At 51.8% G+C, this 23,323-nt stretch overlaps 1 protein-coding gene across 1 annotated transcript in view; it reads left to right on the forward strand.

Annotated features, from left to right (window-relative positions):
• The window catches only part of MTMR12 (myotubularin related protein 12), a 50,052-nt gene that overhangs the window by 20,812 nt on the left and 5,917 nt on the right, over positions 1 to 23,323 (forward strand). The window contains 8 exon segments of the mRNA XM_079793595.1: positions 551 to 681; positions 2,335 to 2,428; positions 6,472 to 6,601; positions 10,487 to 10,562; positions 18,604 to 18,710; positions 19,593 to 19,717; positions 20,386 to 20,464; positions 21,713 to 21,783. Coding sequence (XP_079649721.1) covers positions 551 to 681; positions 2,335 to 2,428; positions 6,472 to 6,601; positions 10,487 to 10,562; positions 18,604 to 18,710; positions 19,593 to 19,717; positions 20,386 to 20,464; positions 21,713 to 21,783 — 813 coding nt within the window.

Consider the following 23,323-nt stretch of genomic DNA (forward strand, 5'->3'; position numbering starts at 1 on the left):
ACAGTGCCACTGTGTAGGTTTTGGCTGTCGCCGTTAGCGTAGGTTTTACTGTAAAGGGGAATCTGGGGAAGGGCCGTGTCCTGCGTGTGGCTGTCAAGCCTCTCGGCTCCACTCCTCTATTTCTGTGAGCAGGGCTTTTCCAGAAACCATGCAGCAGTCATTTGTGATGCTTCTGACAGCAGTAGGAGCTGCGCAGTCAAACTCTGGGACAGGCAGGGAGGCGGCAGAGGGCCCAGCCACACGCCAGGAGTTGACTGTCCTGAAACCTTGTCGCTAGGGCCTCCCGTCTGTCGTTTGTAATCTCAGCTTTCGGAGCTGGGTTTTCTGCTGGTCGGTGGAGGCTGCTCTCCCGACAGTGGCCGCTCCCTTGAATCTAGTGCTCCCTCCAGAGGAATGAGGGGCCCTGAGCGTCTCAGAGCCAGGCCCTGCGGGGGTGCGAGTGGGGACCCTGCTGGCTGCTACTCAATAAGTCAGTAGTACATCTTGTTTCTTTGGCATTAGCTTGTTGCCTTATAACATCATTTCCTTTCCTGACTTATCATATGTGCAGTGTTTGATGAGAAAAAAAAAATCCTCTTTGGACAACTGAAGAAATACCCTGAGAAGCTCATCATCCACTGTAAAGACCTCCGGGTATTCCACTTCTGTCTGAGGTACACAAAGGAAGAGGAAGTCAAAAGGGTAACTAGCTGCCTGTGTTCCGGGCTGTATTTCCCACCAGGTTTTCCCACTCCTGTTTGCTTACGTTGCATGAAGGTTGGGGGGTGCCTTTTACTCTGCGAAGTTGAACTTGGTTATAATCCCATAGGCTTTGATCAGAATTGAGAGACGTTTGGTAAAGCGTGCCTGTGTATTATCCTGGCACATGCCACCTTAGTTCTTTAGTCCATAATGTTTTTATTCCTGGAGCCTCTGCAGGGGTCAGGAGGCAGTCAGGGAAAGGGAAGGGGAACAGCTAAAGCAGCCCTCTCACCTGGCCCCCGACAGCCTTCCGGGAGGCAGTAGCAGGGACCCCAGCTCCTGGGTAGATGAGCGTCTATCTGGGAAGAGAGGAGGAGGCCACAGGTCAGATGAGCAAAGCCGAGTCACCGGGTGACCCTGTGCTTTGGGACACTGTAGTAGACTCCATCTAGTTGCCACAGCAAAATAAGGTGAATAACGGGGTCAACTGGTTACAGTGGTCATTGTGACTTCTAAGCTCTCTCTTACTGAGATATTGAAGGGGTCAGACTTGCCACTCCTGACCACATGCACCAGGGCAGCCAGGCGAGACCCAGTTCATCTTTGTCTCTGGCCCCTGAGTTATGCACACTGACAGGCAAGTCCTTGATATTCTCTCCGTCAGACTAGAGAACAGGGCCCCAGGATCTCTCCGAGCCGAAGAGTGATGTAGACACGGAAAGTTCCCTGAGAAGCCGAAACTCGCTCTGAACAACAATTTAGTCATCTACCCAAACTTACTTTGGCTGGGAACCTCGAACAAAAAAGCACAATTGGTTGATGTCTTCTGATCTTCTAGAAGGAAGTCCTAAAGGCCAGAAATGGGTCAGGATAACTCCGTGTGTTGTTTATTATCTGATATCAGCCATATGTTGTTAATGTCAGATTTTTAGAGTATCTAAATATGGCCCTTGAGGTTTCTTATCACTTAGTTTTTGAGAAATTTGACTGTGTTTAAAAAATTTCCCTAGAAATTCAAAGCTCTTAGAAAACCCGAAAGAATGGTTAGCCTTTGTTTGTTGGGGTTTATTATAAGAGCCTAGAGGCCCGGTGCACGAAATTCGTGCACAGAGGGGGGGGTGTCCCTCAGCCCAGCCTGCACCCTCTCCAATCTGGGACCCCTTGGGGGATGTCCGACTGCCGGTTTAGGCCTGATCCCAGGACTGCTGGCTCCTAACCACTTGCCTGCCTGCCTGATTGCCCCCTAACTGCTCCCCTGCTGGCCTGATTGATGCCTAACTGCTCCCCTGCCAGTCTGATCACCCCCAACTGCCTTCCCCTGTGTGGCTGAGAGGACTGGGGGACTCTGGCTGGATGAGGCAGGACTGAGGGGACTGAGCGCCGCCATCTTGTTGCTGTGGGCGCCACCATCTTGTGAGGGCATGATAGTCAATTAGCATATTCCTTCTTTATTGGCTGTGGGCACTGCCATCTTGTGAGGGCATGATGGTCAATTAGCATATTCCCTCCTTATTAGATAGGATAGCATTCTGGAAGCAGACCTCAGCACGTTGTCGCATGCTGCCCGAGGTGCCTATTAGCGGGACTGAAAACTTAGATAACTCTGCTTTCTGCCAAAGACATGACTGCCTCCATTGCTTGTTTCTTTTCCAGATTGTCAGTGGCATCATCCATCACACCCTGGCTCCTAAACGGCTGAAGCGATTGTTTCTCTTCTCCTATGCAGCCGCTGTGCACAGCAACACACGTGAGTGTCTTGTGGGCCGTAGTTTGTAGGGGGCGGAGCTTCCAGTTTCTGCCTGAAACCGGTGGGAGCAAACCCATCCGTGGGGCGTTTTCTCCTCTGCTCTAGCAATTGGTCACCTTTGCTGGGATGACACTTGCAGGATTCTTTAAATAAAAAAAGTTTCTGTTTTTTTTCCTGTGATCTCTGTTGCTTTAACTCATCTTTTAGGTTTGCTGTCATTTTGTGAAGGATTATTGGTTTGATTGTTTCTTATGAAAGATAAAATCAATATATTTTAACTGGGGATGTGAGACTATAGAGAAAGAAAATTGAGACAAGTTTAAAATTGTCCTGTTTGTCCCTGGATTCTTTTTTCCACTTTAATACACTTGGTTTCATTTCATAAGACTCTAGAGGATGCCTTGCATTCTAGAAAGTTTTTAAAAATATTTATATTTTTTAATCCTTACCTGAGGATATGTCTTTATTGACTTTAGAGAGGAAGGGAGAGAGAAAGAGAAAGAAACATTGATTGGTTGTCTCCTAAAAGTGCCCCAACCAGGGATTGAACTTGCAACCTGGGTATACACCGTGGCCGGGAACCGAACCCACCCCCTTTTGGTCGATGTGGGACTATCTGGTAGGCACACCAACTGAGCCACACTAGCCAGAGCTGAAAGTTTTTAAACAACCAGAACATGCTTGATAGCAGACACCTGAGGGGGAGCGGACAGCTGTACATAAAAGAACACATCGGGCGACAGCCAGAAGGCTCATGGAATAGCTCGGGAGGCAGTGTCGACATCGGCCCAGGATGCCTGGGTTTGAATCCCAAGTCCACCAGTTGCTAGCTGCGTGATCTTGAGCAAATCACTTACATTTTCTGTGTCTCAGTTTCTTCATCTGTAAAATGGAGATAATAATAGTATCTACCTCACTGAGATGTTTGGCAGATTAAGTTAGGGAATATAGGTGAAGTACTCAGAAGGTTTGCAGTTGGCATTATTAAAAGAACACATCAGAAAACCAGCTTGGTTAGAAAACTTAAATATTTTCCATTCAGCTCCCTGGAAAAGAGAGCGGTCGTTTAACTCAGAAAGTTGGGTCGTCTGAATTAGCTATTAGTAAGGCCCCGCCCGCGCTGTCGCGTTTCCCACACGGCTGTCTTCCTGCTCCCGGGCTCTCCCTCCGTCGGTGCCCTCGCTCCGCCCCTTGCTCCTAACGGGAGATCGATGTTTGGTGGTCCCCGTGCTCCGTGCCTCTCGTCAGGGGCGTGGCATGTTAGCTTAACGCCGTCTCAGGCTTTCTGAACGCAGAGTGCTTGTCACTTGTGCAGTGCTTGCTGAGGGGCAGGCAAGGGGCTCTGGGGGTGAACAGGACTAAGCCCCTGGCCCAAGAGCATCGCGTCGGGAGCAGCTGAGGGTGTGGCCTCTGTTGGAAGGGGCCGAGGAGCAGGAGGACGCCCGACCACCTGGGGAGGGCGCAGGGGAGGCTGCCCGAGGGCACAGGCTGTGCCTGAGCTGACGGAGGACGTGGGAGTGTGTGGTGGCCCAGAGGGGCGGGCAGAGCTGCAGATAGCTGGGAGAGCAGGTGGCGTTGAGGGAACTGTGGTGATGTAGTGGAAAGGCATGACTCGGGGTCTGTCCCACTCGAGCTCACATCCTTGCTCAGCTGCTTAGAAGCTGTGGGGCCTGGGGCCTCTGTTTCCTCATTTTAAAACCAATAGTGTTAATGCCTCCTTTGAAGTGTGAGATTATAAATATTAAGTGTGCGACACGGGGGACGGTGATTAAATGAGGGCTCAATGAGAGTATAATGCATATTATACAGGACGGGTTATGTTCAGAGAACTACGTTGACATAAAATGTAGTTAGCACGACTATTAGGCTGAACATAAAATTTTTCTTCATTCAATAAGTTCATCTTTTCACTTTAAAAAAAATATTTTTAAAATTGATCTTAGAGAGGAAGGGAGAGAGCGAGAGAAACATCAATGATGAGAGAGAATCATTGAACGGCTGCCTCATGCATGCCCCCCACTGGGGACCGAGCACCCAACCTGGACATGTGCCCTGACCAGAAATTGAACCCAGGACCCTTCAGTCCTCAAGCTGACGCTCTATCCACTGAGCCACACCAGCTGGGGCCATCTTTTCACTTTAGATGTATGTACAAGTGCTGATTAGGTGCTGGCTTACAACTGCTGGTTGCAATATAAGGTATTGTTGATTACTATAATTTAGATAAACCTGTATTGGGTTTACACGTGAAAAACCCTCCTCTGTGTTTAGGAGTTTGGCTTCTTCCTCATACCTGACTCTTGGTCCGGACCTAGCGCAGGGCAGTTTCTCAGCTGGCGAGCACATGCCAGCTGTGTGCTGAAGCCCCGGCAGTTTCGGTACCTTGTGGTGACTTGTTGTGCCAGAGGCCCAGGGTCCGAGGCATCTTTTACTCTATTTTAATTCCAGCTTCTTTTCTCCTCCTTCTAACCCCACATTTTTGATAAGTAAAGATTATAACAGATAATTGTGACTTGACCAGTTAGCCTTTTCACTGAGTAGGGGTGTGGAGAGCTGGCTGCTTTGCAATCTGAACACCGTTAACTATTCTCAGGCTGAATAATTCATCAGTGTGCTTGGCTGGAAGGTACTCCTAAATTCTTATGATGGCATTTGGGGGAGGACCTATCTATATTGTGGAGGAAATGATCTGTTATGCTTGAATTGGAGTGTTATTGTTTATGTCCATGGGGAAATTGTTTTGCATTTATTATTTTATGGACTTTTAAAAAATATTTGCCTAGGTTTCAGTTACAGTTCTGCCATTGCCTAGCTCTGTGACCTTGGGCAAGTTATTTGACCTTTCTGTGCTGCATCTGTAAACTGGAAGAAATAATGTCACCTAACATGTAGGGTTATTAGGATTTAGTTCATTCATGTAGTATGCTCACAACAGTGCCTAGCACATACAAGTGCTATATACTTAACTACTGTGTTTTTAAAATCATTTTTCTTGTTATCCTTTGTACAATGATCTGGTTTTATTAAAAAGAGCAGGTGGGAGTTTTATCAAACACTTTATTTTCCCCAGAATGCTCGTTTTTTAGATGTGTAAAGGCTTAAACTAACCGATTGTGTAAATACCCCAAACTGTTGTAGTGCGTTTCCCCCAACCAGCAGTGCTGTGGCCTGGGCGGGGCCAGGGACACGGGCTGAGCTATGGAAGCAGTGCTCCTGGGCGTGCCTGCCCGCAGGCGGTCGCAGGGCAGGGCAGGGCAGGGCAGGGGCGGAGGTGTCGTCACCGGGACGCAGCTGTTGCTGGCAGGCCGGCCTTGGCTGAGTTGTTTGTGGCCTTCAGGAGCAAGGTGTCTTCAAAGTGAAGGAGGATTTACACCCAGGAACCTGGCGTGCTATCAGATGAGTTTGCATCCTGTGCACATATTGGTAGGGCTAAAGACACTGTTTTAGCATTTGTGCTGCGCCCCGTCTCTCAGGATCTTTTTATGTCACATAAATTATCTCACGGCCAGATGACTGAAAATGGAGCTGTAATGACTTTTGCAAGGAAAGGAATGAGAACAAGTCCTTTGTTACAGTATAAAAAGACAGAGAGCCTCACCCGGCTGCAACGGCTCAGTTGATTGACGCATGCACTGAAGGGTTGCCAGTTCGATTTCCGGTCAGAGCACATGCCTGGGTTGCAGGTTTGATCCCCAGTTGGGGCGCAAGTACGGAAGGCAACCAATCTGTGTTTCTCACATCAGTGTCTCTCTCTCTCTCTCTATCTCTCTCTCTCTCTCTCTCTCCCCCCCCCCCCCTCCTTCCTTTCTCTCCCTTCATCTCTCTAAGCATGTCCTCAGATGAGGATTAAAAAAAAGCCTCAGTCATCATTTTGGAATAATGACAAAAAGGAGGAACAAGGTTAGGATTAAGCAGTGCATCATTCTGCTTGGATAATAACGGGCGTAGTAGAGGAAATTGGGAGCTGAGGATTCACTTTCACATCATGAACGTACTAGTGCTTCATGCTAAGAGTGTATTGTCTTTTAAATTTATTTTGCTAGCCACCAATCCCCAAAACCATACTGTAATGTTTGACACACGGGAGGACTGGTGCTGGGAACTGGAGCGGACCAAAGGCAACATGAAGTACAAGGCAGTGAGCGTCAACGAAGGCTACAAAGTCTGTGAGAGGTAAGCATTCAGCGCCGCGCTTTGGAGAAACAGCTTTTGGAGATTTAATTCACATGCCACACAGTTCACCTGTTTGAAACATACAGTGTCTTCAGATATATTCACAAGTTGTGCATCCATGACTCCAGTCAGTTTTCATCGGTCCCCAGGGAACTCCATCCTCATTAGGACTCTCTCCCTACATCCTCACCACACCTCCGGCCCCAGGCAGCCACTCAGCTACTCGCTGTCTCTGTAGACTTGCCTGCTCTGGACATTTCATATAATGGAATCATGTAGCACGTGGTCTTTATGCCTGGCTTCTTTCACTTGGCATAATGTTATTATGGCTCATCCATGTTGTAGCATGCATTAGTATGTCATGCTTTTTTATTGCTGAATAGTGTTTCATGGAATGGATGTGTAAACCACATTTTATTTACCCATTCATTAGTGGATGGGCATTTGGGTTATTGTCACTCTTTGGCTATCTATAATAATAAAAGCATAATATGCTAATTAGGCCGGATGTCCTTCTGACATCCTTCCAGATGACCTTCTCGATGAAGCCATGGTGGTGGGGGCCAAGCCCCTTGCACAAATTTCGTGCATCGGGCCTCTAGTTATGAATAATGCTGCAGTGAACATTTGAGTCCAGGTTTTGTGTGGATGTATATTTCCATTTCTCTTGGGTAAATACCTGGGAGTGGAATTGCTAGGCCAGGTAGCGACTCTAAGTTGACCTTTTTGAGGAACTGCCACTCTGTTTCCCACAGCGACTACTCCATTTTACATTCCCATCAAAGGGTTCCCCTTTCTCCACACTAATACCCTTGAAGTGTCCCTTAAAACATTCAAATGCAAATTTGTGTCTTTTTCCCCATTATTGTATCTGTAATCGAAGTGTACAAGTTTTAGAGGCATCTCTAAATTTATATTGTGTATTTGCTTTCCTCTTACCAAACATTTCAATTTATTTATTCACTCAATAAAATCTCTGAGTGCCTCCTCTGTGCCAGGCAGTGTCCTGGTCCCTGAAGACAGCAGGGAGCGGCTAAAGATCCCGCCTCGGGAGCTGCCATTGCGGGGAGGAGAGGTGGCGGAGTGGGCGGGCATTGGCAGGGAGCTGAGGGTAGGGCAGGTGAGGGAGCGCTGGAGGTGGGCAGGGAGGGCGGTCAGCAGGAACCAGGCCTGCGGGACACTCTTGTCGGACTGGAGAGGAGTGAGCAGGGCCAGAGCAGCAGGCGGTGAGGTCGGGAGGAGGGAGCGGCTGGCGGGGACTGCCCGGGAGGCTTCCGAGGTTTGTAGTTCAGTGAGGAGGAGTCTGAGCGGAGGCGGGATGTGCTCTGACCTACATTTAAGGGATGACTCTGCATAATTCTCTCTTAGAAACTTGCATCTTATCATTTTGGAACGTAGCGCCCAGCACTCTGCTGACAGTTGCATAAAATTGGTACAGTCGTCTCCCCTCACCCACAGTTTTGCTTTCCATGGTTTTAGTTACCTGTGGTCAGCTGCAGGCCAAAACATTACATGGAAAATTCCAGAAATAAACAATTCGTAAGAGTGAAGTCGGGTGCTGTTCTGAGCAGCATGGAGGAACCGCATGCTGTTCGACTGCGTCCCACCCAGGATGTGACTCACGCCGCCCCTGTCCCGCGTGCCCTGCCGCAGACGCCCCTGCCCTCACAGCCATCCGGTTCTCAGACTGCCTGTCGTGGAGTCACAGTGCCCTTCCTCCTCAGACATGGCCTCAGTGCGGAGCGGTGATGCCGCCGCAGTCCGTGCGGAGAAGCCGTCAGGGCTCCCTTAGAGAGGAGCGCGCAGGGCGGGAGAGCTCAGGGGGGACCGCGTGGCCTGCGGCCGGCCTCTGCCCCACCCGCAGGCCCTCGGAGCCGCGCAGGGCCTGGCTTGAAGGGCGCCTGCGGAGGGAGGAGAGGGGGGGGGGTACGTTAATGAAGGCCCCGGTGGTGAGAGGGACTCCCGTCAGTCAGAGCTGGCTGTTCCAGCACCACAGCCTGCTGCTTCCCCTCAGCTTTCTCGTCCCCTCCCAGGAGGGTGTCGGCGGCCTTGGCCCCGTAGGACACGTAGAGCAGGAGCCTGGGAACAGACGCCCCGGCCACACTGCTGCTCTGGGGTGTCGCCCTGGGTCCCTCCCCCCAGCCTGCCTGCCCCCGGGAGGCTTTCTCTCCAGCTCTGAGCGAAAGAGCTTCCAGCTCCATGGCCATAGCCCGAGGGTCGTAGCCCCGGGGGTCGTAGCCCGAGGGTCATAGCCCGAGGGTCGTAGCCCGAGGGTCGTAGCCCGAGGGTCGTAGCCTGTGGGTCGTAGCCCCGTGGGTCATAGCCCAGTGGGTCATAGCCCGTGGGTCGTAGCCCGAGGGTCGTAGCCCAAGGGCCGTAGCCCGTGGGCAGCCTCGTTAGAAGAAGCTGCCCCTGCTGACGGGAGGCCTGGAGCCCGCGGAGCTCTGCGCTCTGCCCCTCTGAACCCTCTTTCCCACGTCCCTTCCCAGCAGGTGTGTTAGTTGTAGACTTTCTCCCGTGGGAACTGGAGTCATGGTGCTGGGGTCAGGTCCTAGCTCCGCTGATGCTCACTTCTGTGTAGCCTGGGAAGGCCCTAGCCGTGCTGTCTCAGTTTCTTTATCTGCCAAATGGAAATAACCATAGTACATGCCTCATCGTGCTATTGGGAAGATGAAATAAATAATTCATGTTCGGTAATTAGAAGAGAGCCTGGCATAGGGAGAGCACTTAGGTGTTGTGAGAGCCCTTGGTAAAATGGGCAGTAGTCATCGTAATTGCTGGTTTCATATTAATCTGACTGAAAGCAACATAATTGCCTATATTGTCAGAATGTGATGACAAAGATCACTCCCAATTTCGGCATTTGTGCACTTGTAGAGATCACAAATTCCAGTCCCTCATTCTGTGGGTGAGAACTGGCCCAGAGGTGGGTCATTGACCTGCAGTGACAGACTCGGGCCCAGAAGGTGGGTCATTGACCTGCAGTGACACAGACTCGGGCCCAGAAGGTGGGTCATTGACCTGCAGTGACACAGACTCAGGCCCAGAAGGTGGGTCATTGACCTGCAGTGACACAGACTCGGGCCCAGAAGGTGGGTCATTGACCTGCAGTGACACAGACTCAGGCCCAGAAGGTGGGTCATTGACCTGCAGTGACACAGACTCAGGCCCAGAAGGTGGGTCATTGACCTGCAGTGACACAGACTCAGGCCCAGAAGGTGGGTCATTGACCTGCAGTGACACAGACTCAGGCCCAGAAGGTGGGTCATTGACCTGCAGTGACAGACTCAGGCCCAGAAGGTAGGTCATTGACCTGCGGTGACAGACTCGGGCCCAGAAGGTGGGTCATTGACCTGCAGTGACACAGACTCAGGCCCAGAAGGTGGGTCATTGACCTGCAGTGACACAGACTCGGGCCCAGAAGGTGGGTCATTGACCTGCAGTGACACAGACTCAGGCCCAGAAGGTGGGTCATTGACCTGCAGTGACACAGACTCAGGCCCAGAAGGTGGGTCATTGACCTGCAGTGACACAGACTCAGGCCCAGAAGGTGGGTCATTGACCTGCAGTGACACAGACTCAGGCCCAGAAGGTGGGTCATTGACCTGCAGTGACAGACTCAGGCCCAGAAGGTAGGTCATTGACCTGCGGTGACAGACTCGGGCCCAGAAGGTGGGTCATTGACCTGCGGTGACAGACTCGGGCAGAGCTCGGCTTTGAACTTAGGTTCCTGATGGATCTGACTGGAGAGTTCATCTGCGCTGATTCTTCACAGGGAATAGGTCCCACTTCCTACCTCAGCTTAGCCTCCTGTGCTCATTGAAGTGGAGCTTTCAGATGTGGGGAACTAACTCAGCACTAACACTGACGCCGTCTCTCCCCCAGGCTGCCGGCGTACTTCGTCGTCCCCGCCCCTCTTCCTGAAGAGAGCGTGTCGCGCTTCCAGGGCCACGGCGTCCCGGTAAGTGCATCCAGAAACCCTGACAGCCGGCGGTTGCTCATCGGTCCGTCTTGGCAGATTGTTCGCCTGAAGCCTTTGGCTTTAGTACCAAAGAGTTTGTCTTCAGTCCAAGAGTGATCCAGAAATAGCTTAGCGACTCCCTAGGGCAGTGTCTTAGGCCTGAGGCTCCCGGGACGGGGTTCTGCAGTCCTCCCAGCTGCACGGCGTGCTCAGCAGACGCCCTCGAAAGCTCTTAGGGCTGTAAAGGAAGCGCTACGAAAGACGGCCTGATGCGACACCTAAGTAACCTGAGGCTGAGCCTGAGATCCTCCTGGGCTCCCACCACTCATCTTGACGGGGCGGGCGTCTTTTCCCCAGAGACAACATGAAGAGCTTACTGAGTGTTCGCAGAACGACTGGGATGGGAGCCATATTTAAAGTCTCACTGATCAAGGAAAGCCAGACTCTGGCAGTGACTCTCGTTTCTAATGGGCGGTTGGGAGTGGCCAGGCCTGCAGGAATTTGTGAGGAATGAGAAGTGCAAGTAAGTGCTCTGCTGTGTGCATGGCTGCCTCACCAGAAAGGCCACTCTCTCCTGTGGGGGAGGTGGGTGTGGACGCTGGGCTGCCCTGCCCAGAGGCACGTGCAGGCCGGGCGTCATGAGTGTGGCCTGACCGTGGGCCAGGGTGCTGCTCGTGCCAGCCGGGCTGTGCCGGGGGAGTAGGGCCTGGTGTTGCCAGTGCTCTGACTCCTCAGGAGAAAGCGCAGGTAGGGATCTCTGTGTGCGTTTTCCTGATTTCTAAATGTACGCGTCTGACTCGAAGGTTTAAAAAACTTGTCTTTGGGCCCGAGTTGGTTCATGTCCCACCAATTTGCAACCTTAAATTTAGAGCAGCAATTCTCAGACTTCCTGGTCTTGGGACTTTTTACACTCTTAAAAATTAGTGAGGATCTCAAAAAAGTCTTGGTTTCTGTGGTTGCATGTACTGATATTTGCCATATTAAAGACTAAAACTGGCCCAGGCCAGGGTGTCTCAGTTGTTTGAGCATCGTCCCATGCACCGAAAGGTTGCTGGTTTGATTTCCAGTCAAGAACACACCCAGGTTGCAGTTTTGATCCTGTTGGATGTGCATATGGGAGGCAACCAATCGATGTTTCTCTCTCACATTGATGCTTCTCTCTCTTTCCCTCTCCTTTCCTCTCTTTCTAAAATCAGTAACATATTTTTAAAAATATAAAACTGAAACATTAAAACATTGTGTCCTAGCTGGTATGGCTCATTGGATAGACTGAAGGGTCCCGGATTCCATTCCAGTCAAGGGGCACATGCCCGGGTTGCGGGCTCGATCCCCAGTAGAGGGCATGCAGGAGGCAACCGATTAATGTTTCTCTCTCCTATCGATGTTTCTCTCTCTCCCTCTCCCTTTCCCTTTCTCTCTGAAATCAATAAAAAAATTTTTAAAAATCTCAATAACATTGTTATGTTAGTAATAAACTCATTATCTGCTAATGGAAATAACACATTTCTATGAAAAAATAGCGATATTGTCCAAAATTTAAAAAAGCAGTTTTACATTTTTGAAAATAGAAGCCTGGCCAGCGTGGCTCAGCATTGGAGCATCGACCTACGAACCAGGAGGTAAAGGTTCGATTCCCAATCAGGGCACATGCCCAGGTTGCGGCTGGGTCTCCAATAGGGAGATCCGTCTCCCTTCCTCTGTCTGAAACCCAAAAAAACATATTAGAAAAAGAAAAGAAAATAGAAGACAGCCGTGTTCTTCCGTATGCTCCTTTCATTTAGTCTGCTGTGTATGTGAGGCTGTGGTTGAAGGACATGAAGGAAAATCCAGCCTAGTACATCTGTATTTGGAAAAGGGAGGCGTAGTTAATAGCCTTTTCTCATAATTGAGAATATTGTTCTTTGATGGTACACCAAAGAATGATCAGTGGTAGTTTCATAAAGGTTAATTGCAATAAGGAATCTGATGAAAACATAATCAAACTTTTCATTCTCTAAATTAAAACTCATTGGTCTGTCTTGTACTTTGAATGAAACTTGTTCATCTGGGAAATGTTGGCTCACTAGGTAATATAGATTGTCCAGATAGTGACATTTTCTTATAGACTATAAAAACCACACTCATTAATATCACCCCATTTCATCAGCAAAATCTTTAACTATTGGAAGCTGCCCAGCTAAAAAGGCAGAGACTAGTTTTTCCAGAATCTTAATTTTTACTTGAAAGTTCAATTTTTAGCCATTGGCGACAAGTTGTCAGTTATTTTCCCTGAAGTGATAAACTCCCTTTATTTATTTATTTATTTTTAAAAGAACGGCTGTCTGCCCGTTACCAAAGTCTGAACACCCCTAGTTTGCCAATCAGACGTTCTTTCAATTCCATGGAAAAGCAGCTCGCTGGGTTCTCAGCTCAGTCGCATAAGCACTTTTCCTTGCGACAGGCATTGTACTGTGGTGCTTGCCTCGTATTCCATCTCATGTTAATGACTTCAGTCCCTCATCAAGGACGCTGTCCGGGGAAACCGAGTGTGTTCTCTGCCAGCACGTGGCAGTGACGAGCTTAGGGGGCAGGGCCTTTTGGGGCCAGGCCTCCACTGGTGCCGGGCCCGGCAGCCTCACTCGCCAGCAGTGCCAGTGCCACACAGGTCGCCAGTCCTGAGAGCACGAATGGACAGCAAAGCATGACCCAGATGGAATTGACACATGGAATCGGGGGACACAGCGCTCAGTACACATGACAGAACTGTACCATGGGGACACTTAGTACATTCACAGTCTCTATAACCATCACCACCATCCCGTTCCGCTGCTTCTCCCTGACTTCCCCGTCGTCTTTCCTGCCTTCACTTCCTCTCAGGGAGGCCTCCATGGTTTGTATTTCAGTCATTCTCTTGCCGCCATTCTGGAGTCTGGCCTCCAACCAGAGTATTTCCTTTCCTTTTTTTCCTGTGGGCTATAGATCATTCACAGCCAACAGCACAGCACTCTCGATGGGATACAGAGAACTCGCCTTGCCTTGGATGGGTCCTCGTTCTGCTCAGCCGTCTAGTCTGTCGATTAACGCCTCCTGGTGCCTACACTCTTGCCTGGGCTGCGGTCAGCGTGTTTCATTCTCTGAGTGTCTGACACATTCTGAACTCTGACTCTCGGGGACGCTGCCCTCCTTCAGCGGGCTCTTGGACGGCAATCACCGCACCTCCCTCAGCTTCCTTCTCTCCTGCTCCTGCTTCTATGTGCTCCTTTCCTTCATCTCGAACCCAGGCCTCTGCCTGGGCTCTGGGTCTCCTGCCCTGGCTCGGCTGGGACCTGCGCCCCAGTCTTCCCATCCCTGTAACCCTTCCGCGGTGCCTGCTCTCAGTGAGGCCTCCCGGCCCCCCCCACCGCAGCGGCTCTTCCTGCAGAGCCAGGCTCCTGTCCCACTCTCCTTCCACGGCTGCCAGCAGAGGGCGAGTCTGAGCTCACTCCCTGCTGCCTCCCTGCTCCCACACCGCCACTCACCCCGGAAGGCACGTGCCCCGCCCCGGGCCCCACGCCCCACGCCCTCTCGGCAGCGTTGGCACTGCGCACGTCTCCCTTTTCAATTCCTGCCGTGGCTCTGGGAACACCGTGCTGTCTTGGTCCTCTGACCTCCTCAATAGTTCCTTTCCTTCCTCACCCTGCTTTCTGGCCTCCAACTGGGCCCCTAAAACTCTGGTTTTGGCCCTGTTAAGAGAGCCCCTGTAAGATGTATGAAATAAGAATTTCCCCTTCCTTTTTTTAGGTAAACAGGATTAACAAGTCATTCACACTAAGAACCCTGTAGCCCTTTCCCAGGCAGAAATAGTACACATTACAATGGGGGAGGGCGTGCTTTTTTGCTAAATTCCTGAGAAGTCGCTGTGTCCAGGAATATGCTTGTTTTCATTTACTGTTTCGAGTAGAGGAGAGTCAGGGAATTGCGTCTTAGCGCCTCAGCTGAGCTAGAGCGTGGTTGTGCCCCAGCAGAAAACGAGTGACGGTGACTCGCCGGGAGCCAGCCTTTCTGCTGCAGGAGCGGAGAGGAAAAGGACGAAGAGCACTCGGTTCCTTAGAACCCGTCACCAGGCATGCCTAGAGTGTCGCAGAGGAGTGGCAGCTGGAACCCTCCAGGCCTACCTGTGAGCCCGGGCCCGATGCCGGGCAGCAGAGCAGAGGTTGGGCTTTAGCCACTTCGAACCCTGAGCCAGGCCGTGTACCAGGCACAAAGCCCATGCATGGACTCAGTGGCCCCAACCGGCCTCGCCTGCCTCCCTCCCAGGCCCTCCTGGCAGATCAGTGCCCCGAGCACTGCTGATCTGCTTTTGCTCCTGCAAAACAGCAGACCAACCAGCCAAGGAGAATGGCGGCGTGTCCAGAACAACAGGAGACTGTCCCTGGTTGCTCACAGGACTTCCCCCTCTCTACCCTCCCTCCCTTTGTTGGTCCTGGCGTTCTCTCCTGGGGTGACCGCATCCTACCTTACGTTGGTAAACTCCTGTCCCTTTATTTATTTATTTTTTAATAATAAATCTTTATTGTTCAGATTATTACAGGTGTTCCTCTTTTCCCCCCCCCCCATAGCTCCCCTCCACCTGATTCCCCACCCCACCCCATGCCCTTACCCCCCACCACTGTCTTCATCCATAGGTGTAAGATTTTTGTCCAATCTCTTCCTGCACCCCTCAGACCCCCTACCCCCTGAGAATTGTCAGTCCACTCCCTTTCTATGTCCCTGATTCTATTATATTCACCAGTCCATTCTGTTCTTCAGATTTTTTATTCACTTGATGTTTAGATTACTTGTTGGTAGGTAGGTATTTGATATCTTTTTGTTGTTCATAATTTTTACCTTTACCTTTTTCTTCTTCTTCCTCTTCTTAAAGAATACCCTTCAGCATTTCATGTAATCCTGGTTTGGTGGTGATGAACTCCTTTAGCTTTTTCTTGTCTGTGAAGCTCTTCGTCTGACCTTCAATTCTAAATGATAGCTTTGCTGGGTAGAGTAATCTTGGTTGTAGTTTCTTGCTGTTCATCACTTTGAATATTTCTTGCCACTCCCGTCTGGCCTGCATAGTTTCTATTGAGAAATCAGCTGACAGTCGTATGGGTACTCCTTTGTAGGTAACTAACTGTTTTTCTCTTGCTGCTTTCAAGATTCTCTCTTTGTCTTTTGCCCTTGGTATTTTAATTATGATGTGTCTTGGTGTGGTCCTCTTTGGATTCCTCTTGTTTGGGGTTCTGTGAGCTTCCTGGACTTGTAAGTCTATTTCTTTCACCAGGTGGGGGAAGTTTTCTGTCATTATTTCTTTAAATAGGTTTTCAGTATCTTGCTCTCTCTCTTCTTCTGGCACCCCAAAAATTCGGATGTTGGTATGCTTAAAGCTGTCCCAGAGGCTCCTTACGCTATCCTCACACTTTTGGATTCTTCTTTCTTTCTGCCTCTCTGGTTGGGTTGTTTTTTGCTTCCTCATATTCCAGATCTTTGATTTGACTCTTGGGGTACGGTGATCTACAGTTGAGTTTCTGTATATTCTTTATTTCAGACAGTGTATACTTAATTTCTAACTGGTCCTTTTCCATTTTTTTGGCATTCTCATTAAGGTCCTTGAAGGTTTCACTAAGTTACTCGGAGGTCTCTTCAAGTTTCTCAGCGGTTTTTAGAGGATTCTTGAGTAACCTTATAAATGTGGTTCTGAACACTGTGTCATCCAGTAGTTTACTTTCCTCCATCTCTCCTATTCGTGACATGCTTCAGTGTCTCCGCATTTTGGTTGCCTCCCTGTGTTGATGAAGTGGCTTTGTGTGGTCAGTGACCTATAGGGGCTGGTAGCTCAGCTTCCCCAATCACCCTAGGTCAGTGATGGCGAACCTATGACACGCGTGTCAGCACTGACACGTGTAGCCATTTCTGATGACACGCGGCCGCATGCCGAGGATGAAACATTTGCTGCTCCTGAGGATGAAACATTTGCGACTAGAGTCTTGGAGTTAGTTTTTTCCTCAAAGTGACACACTACCCGAGTTATGCTCAGTTTTTTGGCGAAGTTTGACACACCAAGCTCAAAAGGTTGCCCATCACTGCCCTAGGTGGTCGCTCTTGGTACACCCCTTTGTGGGCTGAGTGCAAAGTCTTGGTGTAGTTAAGCCTTGATTGCTGTTGGTACACTGGGAGGAATTGACCTCCAGGCCAATTGGCTGTGAGGACCCGCTGTGTCTATAATGGAAGCACTGTTGCGCTGGAGACACACTTATGGTGCAGGCCTTGTTTCATTGGGGCTTTGGTGCTCACTGAGTCCGCCTCCCGAATGTGTCACTTATGGATGTGAGGAGTTGAAATCTGGTGTCTCACACTGACCACTAGGTACACTGGCTTCTGGATCTCCAATGGGGTGCAGTTCAGCTACTGTCTGAGGCCACCCTGCAGGAGCTACAGCGAGAACTGCCATCCTCTTCTCCCTGCTTGGAGCTTGGAGGCTTTGGAGCTGTCTGCACCAGGTTGCAAGTTTACTAGTTTAAACTACAATAGAGAAGGCCATTCATATGCAAAAACCGATGCTAGGAGCTTGGGTGTGTTTGTAGATTGTGCGGGGTGGAGTCTCAGGGCGTCACTAGGCTAGGCCGTGGCATACAGCGATGACTGGCAGTGAGCCGCCTCCAACCGCGTCCCTGCGTCTCGTGCCCCAGCGCAGCCAACAATTGTACCTCCACGCAGCTCTGCTAGCAAGCCACCCTCACTCTCCAACCCGATGGCAGACAGCCCAGTCTCTCCCCAGAAACTGGATTTCAGAGAGATTGGGGGCTTGTCTCTCTTCGGATTGAAGAAAGCAACGCCGCCGCCAGCTGGGTTCCGCCGCCAGCCCGTATCGCGCGCGCCCTCCCCTGTACCTCAGTTTCTCAGCGTTTGTGCCCTGATTGCGCCTGTCTCTTTCGGTCTAGTTGTAGAGGTTCCACTCAGCCAGCTTTCCCGTGGTTCTGGGTGATGGATGTTCTGTCTTTTAGTTGTAGTTTTGGAAATTGTTGTGGACGGCAGCAGCCCAGATGTTTACCTACGCCGCCATCTTGGATCTCCCCCTCCTGTCCCTTTAGAGCAGGTGTCCTCAAACTACGGCCCGTGGGCCACATGCGGCCCGCCGAGGACATTTATCCGGCCCGCCGGGTGTTTTTGCCGTTTTGTTTTTTTACTTCAAAATAAGATATGTGCACTGTGCATAGGAATTTGTTCATAGTTGTTTTTTTTAAACTATAGTCCGGCCCTCCAACGGTCTGAGGGACAGTGAACTGGCCCCCCGTTTAAACAGTTTGAGGACCCCTGCTTTAGAGGGTGAGCTCCGTGCTGGTAGCCAGTGTCTCAGCCCCCTGTGCATCCTCTCGCAACCTCAGTCCGTGTCTTGCACATGCAGGTCTCGTATCCATGTCTGTTAAATGGCCAACTTGCCATTCTCTCTAGTGCGAGCTTTCTCTGCTGACAGCAGCTGCCCCTCCTGCCAGAGCACACCCCTCACCGCCAGGCTGCTGTGGCCGTCCGTGCGACTTTGGGAAGTTAGTTGGTCTGCAAGCCTCAGTTTCTTCTTGTTAACGGGGATGATAATCAGACCTGCCCCAGTGCCAGGACTGAGCTGATCATGTAGAGTCCTACCTGCCCCAGTGCCAGGACTGAGCTGATCATGGAGAGTCCTACCTGCCCCAGTGCGAGGACTGAGTGCGCTGACTCAGGTGCCGTCCTGGCAGCCAGCTCGCTCCAGCAGGAGCCGCACCGCAGTAATCACAGCGATGGTGTCGCCATCCTCTAGCTTCCAGCGCGAAGGCCCGGTCGGAGGTGTGTGTCAGACCACAAGCAGGTCTGCGCGTGTCCACCTGGACCTTCTTGTTTTCTAAGCCAGTCAGTCTTTTTCGTTGTAGCTCTTCCTTAACTTAGCAAAGTTGGATATATCCAGCCATTTCGTATTGAACTTATACATTTTTCCCTGACTGAATTTAAAGGCTAAGCTTACCTGTTCCCTGTTGGTCGGAGTATTATTTTAGAAAACCTTCCCTTCCCTCTGCAGATATGGTGCTGGTCCTACCACAATGGATGTGCCCTTTTGAAAATGTCAGCGCTGCCCAAGGAACAGGACGATGGCATTCTGCAAACCCACAGGAGCTTCCTGGACGGGTGAGTGCTGCTCAGCGTTTTGTGATTGTTCAGCTCTGTTCTTGTTTTCCGAGAGGCAAGGGACAGTTCCCAGCAGTGTCTCCGTATCTGTTTACCTCAGAGAGCGTGGCGCTGCCGGGTGCAACCTCAGTGGCCATCTTAATGACGCACGCTGAGCACTAGGGGGCAGTGGCGGGGTGTCTGCTCTTCACAGCTGTCCAGTTGAGGTCACACCGCACGTCACTGTTTGAAATTTTCAAAATAAAGTTAAAACCCAAAGTACATGGATTAAGAAGCACAAATTGATAGTTATAGAATAGTCACGTTGACATAGGTAAAGCAGAGGGAATATAATCAATAATATTGCAGTACATCTATATGGTTCCAGGTGAATATTGGAAATATCAAGAGGAACATTATGTAGAGTATATGATTGTCTGACCACTAAGCTGTACACCTGAAACCAATACAAAACAAAATGGAAAGAAAAAAGAACGTTTTGAGATAATGGACGTTATCGTGTAGTCATTTCATAGTAGCTGTAGGTCAGGTTCTGCACTCCTCAGACAGTGTTGTGTGTACGTTATATCTCAATAAAGCTGAAAAACAAAACAACGCAGAAAAGACATAGACTTGGGAGTTAAGTGGCCTTAGTTCAAACCATGGCTCGATCAGTGTCTAAACGGCATAATCCCGGGCCGGAAGCTGCCCGCACACACCTCATTTCCATGCGCACTGCCTGGCACTGGGGCCTGGGTGCCTGCCTCGCTCGCAGGTGAGGGTCACGTGGGCGGGCACCTGCAGAGCGCTCACACAGGTCTCGGCCGGAGTCAGTGCCCGGGACACATCCGCCCCTTCAGTCCATGTCTGCCTTTCTGATCACGCGTTACTTTTGACACCTAGAGTTTACAGGGTCATCCACAGGCCACCCTACGAAATGGTCAAAACTGAAGACCTGTCAAGCAACTTCCTGTCCCTGCCGGACATCCAGACTGCGTACTCGAAGTTTAAACAGCTGTTTCTGATAGGTGAGAGGCATGCTGGGAAAGGCGTCTGTCCCGGAGGAAAGACCCCCGGCGGGTCAGGTGGGAGGTGCTGCCTTGTCCCGGGGCCTTGCCCTCGCCGATGCAGGACTGCGCGTGTCCACTAGAGCTTACCCGTCCGGGGCCTGCCGGGCCTCAGCCTTTGATTGCATTTGCAGCTTTGAAGCAGTAGACAGACGCCTGTGGAATGCGGGGCTCTAGTCAGGTGGGCTGGGCAAGGGCTAGTGGTGTGCGAGGTGACCGTATGGGTGTGTTCAGGGTTCCAGTGGAGGCCGGGTCTCCCCCTTGGGCCCTCCTGGCACCAGATGTACCCGCTTCTAGGAGCAGCAGCCTGTGGTGCTTCCCCGGTCGCAGGTGAGGGGAAGTGGGAGGACACCTCCCAGGCATCAGCCGTGTCCACCAGAGCAAGCCGTGCTCCTTCCTGCGCGCCGGGCGGGCGTGGCTCTGGGTATGGCCGGCACCTTCTCCTTCGGCACTGCGCCCGGTGTGACTGCCACACGCTCCAGGGCCTCAGCTCAGGGCCGTGCCAGCTGAAGCCTGGGGGCGCCGTTGGGACACGGAGACCGGTGCCTGGGCGCCGCGAGCAGCGTGGGAGCCGCGTAGGCTCTGTGGCCGGCGTGAGTGAGCCACCTGACTTCTCTACTCTCCCCCAGACAACAGCGCTGAGTTTTGGGACACGGATATCAAATGGTTTTCTCTGCTGGAAAGTAGCAGCTGGCTCGACATAATCAGGTATTTGAAGCCATTGTTTTGCTCGTGATTTGATAGTTCTCTAACTGTCGTAAAGCAAATTGACAGGTAGTTGACGTGTTTTATATTTCACAGTTAAACGTTTTACACTTGTTATTCATTATATCTGTGCACATTGGATCAGAATGTGCAGACATGCTGCCTGCTCCCCAGGAGGCAGACTCTCCACTGTGGACTAGGCCTTGAGAGAAGCGACGGGCGAGGCAGCCAGAATCCTGCGGCGGCGGCAGTGCCGGCCTGGGGGGGGGGGCGGGGAAGGGGTGCTGATGGTGCACTGCACACCTTGCTCTGATCCCGGGCTGAGCGTGGGCAAGAGCCGCCGTCCTCTCAGCCGGGCCACGCATTGTGGGCGGAGCCTCCTTCCCACGCTCTAACAGGTCCGGTCCGAAGCGCGGGCTGCATGTCTCAGACTTGGAGTGTGTTCTTGCCGGCAGCGACACGTGTCAGCAAGGCCTCTCTTTCTGTGGCCAGGGGAGGGTGCGTGTCCGCCAGCCGATGAAGGGCGGGGTGGGGCAGTGCCGCTGGGCAGGGGACCGCCTACGTCCGTGGTCGGCAAACTCATCAGTCAACAGAGCCAAATATCAACAGTACAACGGCTGAAATTTCTTTTGAGAGCCCAATTTTTTAAACTTAAACTTCTTCTAATGCCACTTCTTCAAAATAGACTCGCCCAGGCCGTGGTATTTTGTGGAAGAGCCACACTCAAGGGGCCAAAGAGCCCCATATGGCTCGCGAGCCGCAGTTTGCCGACCACTGGCCTACGGGAAGCCCTGGGGATGAGGAAAGGCAAAGCTGCCCGCAGCGGCCGCCGTCGCGGAGGGAATGGTGCATCTGGAGACACGCAGACCTCTGGGCGTGGTGGAGCGGTTCGCACACTGACCCCGGGCAGTGACCTGGAATGAAGCGGGTGGGCGTGTGTGCAGCATGGGGGGGTGGGGGGTGCCTGGCAGGTCTCACCGGGACCCTCCGGCAGCCTCTGTCCGAGTTCTCACTGAGGATTTCTGGTTTAGAAATCACCTGGAGTATTTTCACATCCATCTTGAGATTCCCTTCCGAAAAGTTTACGTTTCTAATAGGCAAACGAGTGTCTTGCAGGACCTGTTTCTTTTGGAGGGTTTTAGCAAAAGTGAGTAAGACAGAAAACTGAAGATCAGCGTGGACTGTCTCTAAATCTTCCTGTTTCGATACCAAGCCCAGAACGAATGCCTCTCTCCTCGTCTCTTCACGCAGACGCTGCCTGAAGAAGGCGATCGAGGTCACAGAGTGCCTGGACGCACAGAACACCAACGTCCTCCTCGTAGGTATGAGCCTGGCCTCCAGTTCCTTCCTTCCTTGAGGCTCGGTTCTGTGGGCACAGCCCTTGCGCCTGGAAGGAACGACCAGCGCGGGCATCTGCCCGCTCTCCGCCTGGCCTGGCGGTCCTGGGCGCGGCTTCCGTGGTCAGCTAAACATGAACTCCTTCACCGGAGCTTGGCAGAGCTGTTCGCAGCCCAGCATGGAATCGTTCCGGGTCTTTCCCAGAGCTCGCTTTCTGATGTTTGGGGTTTTGTTTTATATTAACTCGTCTTGGGTAAAGTTACAACCTTTGGGTAATCCCTTTTATAAAAAGAGACCCAGGGAAGGTTTAATTATTGTCTTTATATGTTTCTGTTCAACAACCTTGTGCAGTTGCCACAGGAACTTTGTGGCGCATGATTTCCTGTGCCTCAGGGGTTAGCCTGCTGTGTGTAGGACAGGCCTAGGCATTCAACGTGTGTGAGAGCAGGTGTGAGCCGCCACACGGCGTCTTGCTGGGACTGGTGAGGCCCGAGCCACGCACGGTCTGCTGCTGAGAACACTGGGGTCTCACAGCGCCTACATCTCACATTGCGTAGGTCGCCTCATGCTTTCCTGCCCTCAAGCTCCTACCGTTTCTCTGACGCTGCTGGCGGCTGAGCGTTAGCGTTTATGGGCCGGTTGGGAGAAGTGTCTGCCTGTGGCTTCCACCCCGTGTGACGCTGGCTCGCTGGCCTGGGTTCTAATACATTTACTGAGCACCTTCCACGTGCAGAGCTCCATGCTTCTGCCTTTGAGGAGCTTACAGCCACTGGGGGAGCACGTTCCTGAAAAAGACCTACCCAACAGCGACAGAGCAGTCCTGACGGCGGCAAGGAGGTGGGGTGAAGGCGGGTCTGAGGTGGAGGTCCCAGGCCAGACTGCTCTCCCTGCTCTCAGTGCCTTCTTACTGTCTCTGACCCCTAATGCCAGCGCCATCGTCTTCGTGGGACATTTTAAAACAGCAACTGGAATTGCACTTCTTCTCTTTATGGAGAGGAAACCCTGGGGTGTTAGACCCTGACTTTCAATATTTTAAAGCACTCCAAGACAAACGCACAGATGCAGATGTGTTTCTATTGGCTGTGGGCCGTGAGTGTAAGCACATGTTTGCGTGGAGTTGTCATGGAGTGGGCTTTGTGCAGCGCCCTTCAGGGCTGGGCCGGGGGACTCGGCCACGGGGAGCCATCCCGGCCAGGCAGGGAGCGCAGGCCCTCCACCCCGTAGACACACGAGCGTGGGCACTGGGCGCAGTCCGGTAACTCACGTCCTCCGAGCAGAGGCCGGAGGGGCTGGGGCCGGAAGGGAGTTCTGGGGCGGGTCCGAGAGCAGCTCCTGGGAGCAGTGGGTTCAGTGACGGGGACGTGGACACGCACCCCGGGTGGTGAGCTTGGTCTGCAGAGCCCAGCAGGTCACCATTGCGTGTGTGATCCAGCCTCCCAGGCGGCCACGGGGTGCCCACATGCTCCGGGGTCTGCAGTGCTGCGTCCACTCCTTCAGCGAGCACAGCGTGCTCAGTGCCAGTGT

Source organism: Cnephaeus nilssonii (assembly GCF_951640355.1).
Source record: "Cnephaeus nilssonii genome assembly, chromosome: 2".
NCBI lineage: Eukaryota > Metazoa > Chordata > Mammalia > Chiroptera > Vespertilionidae > Cnephaeus > Cnephaeus nilssonii.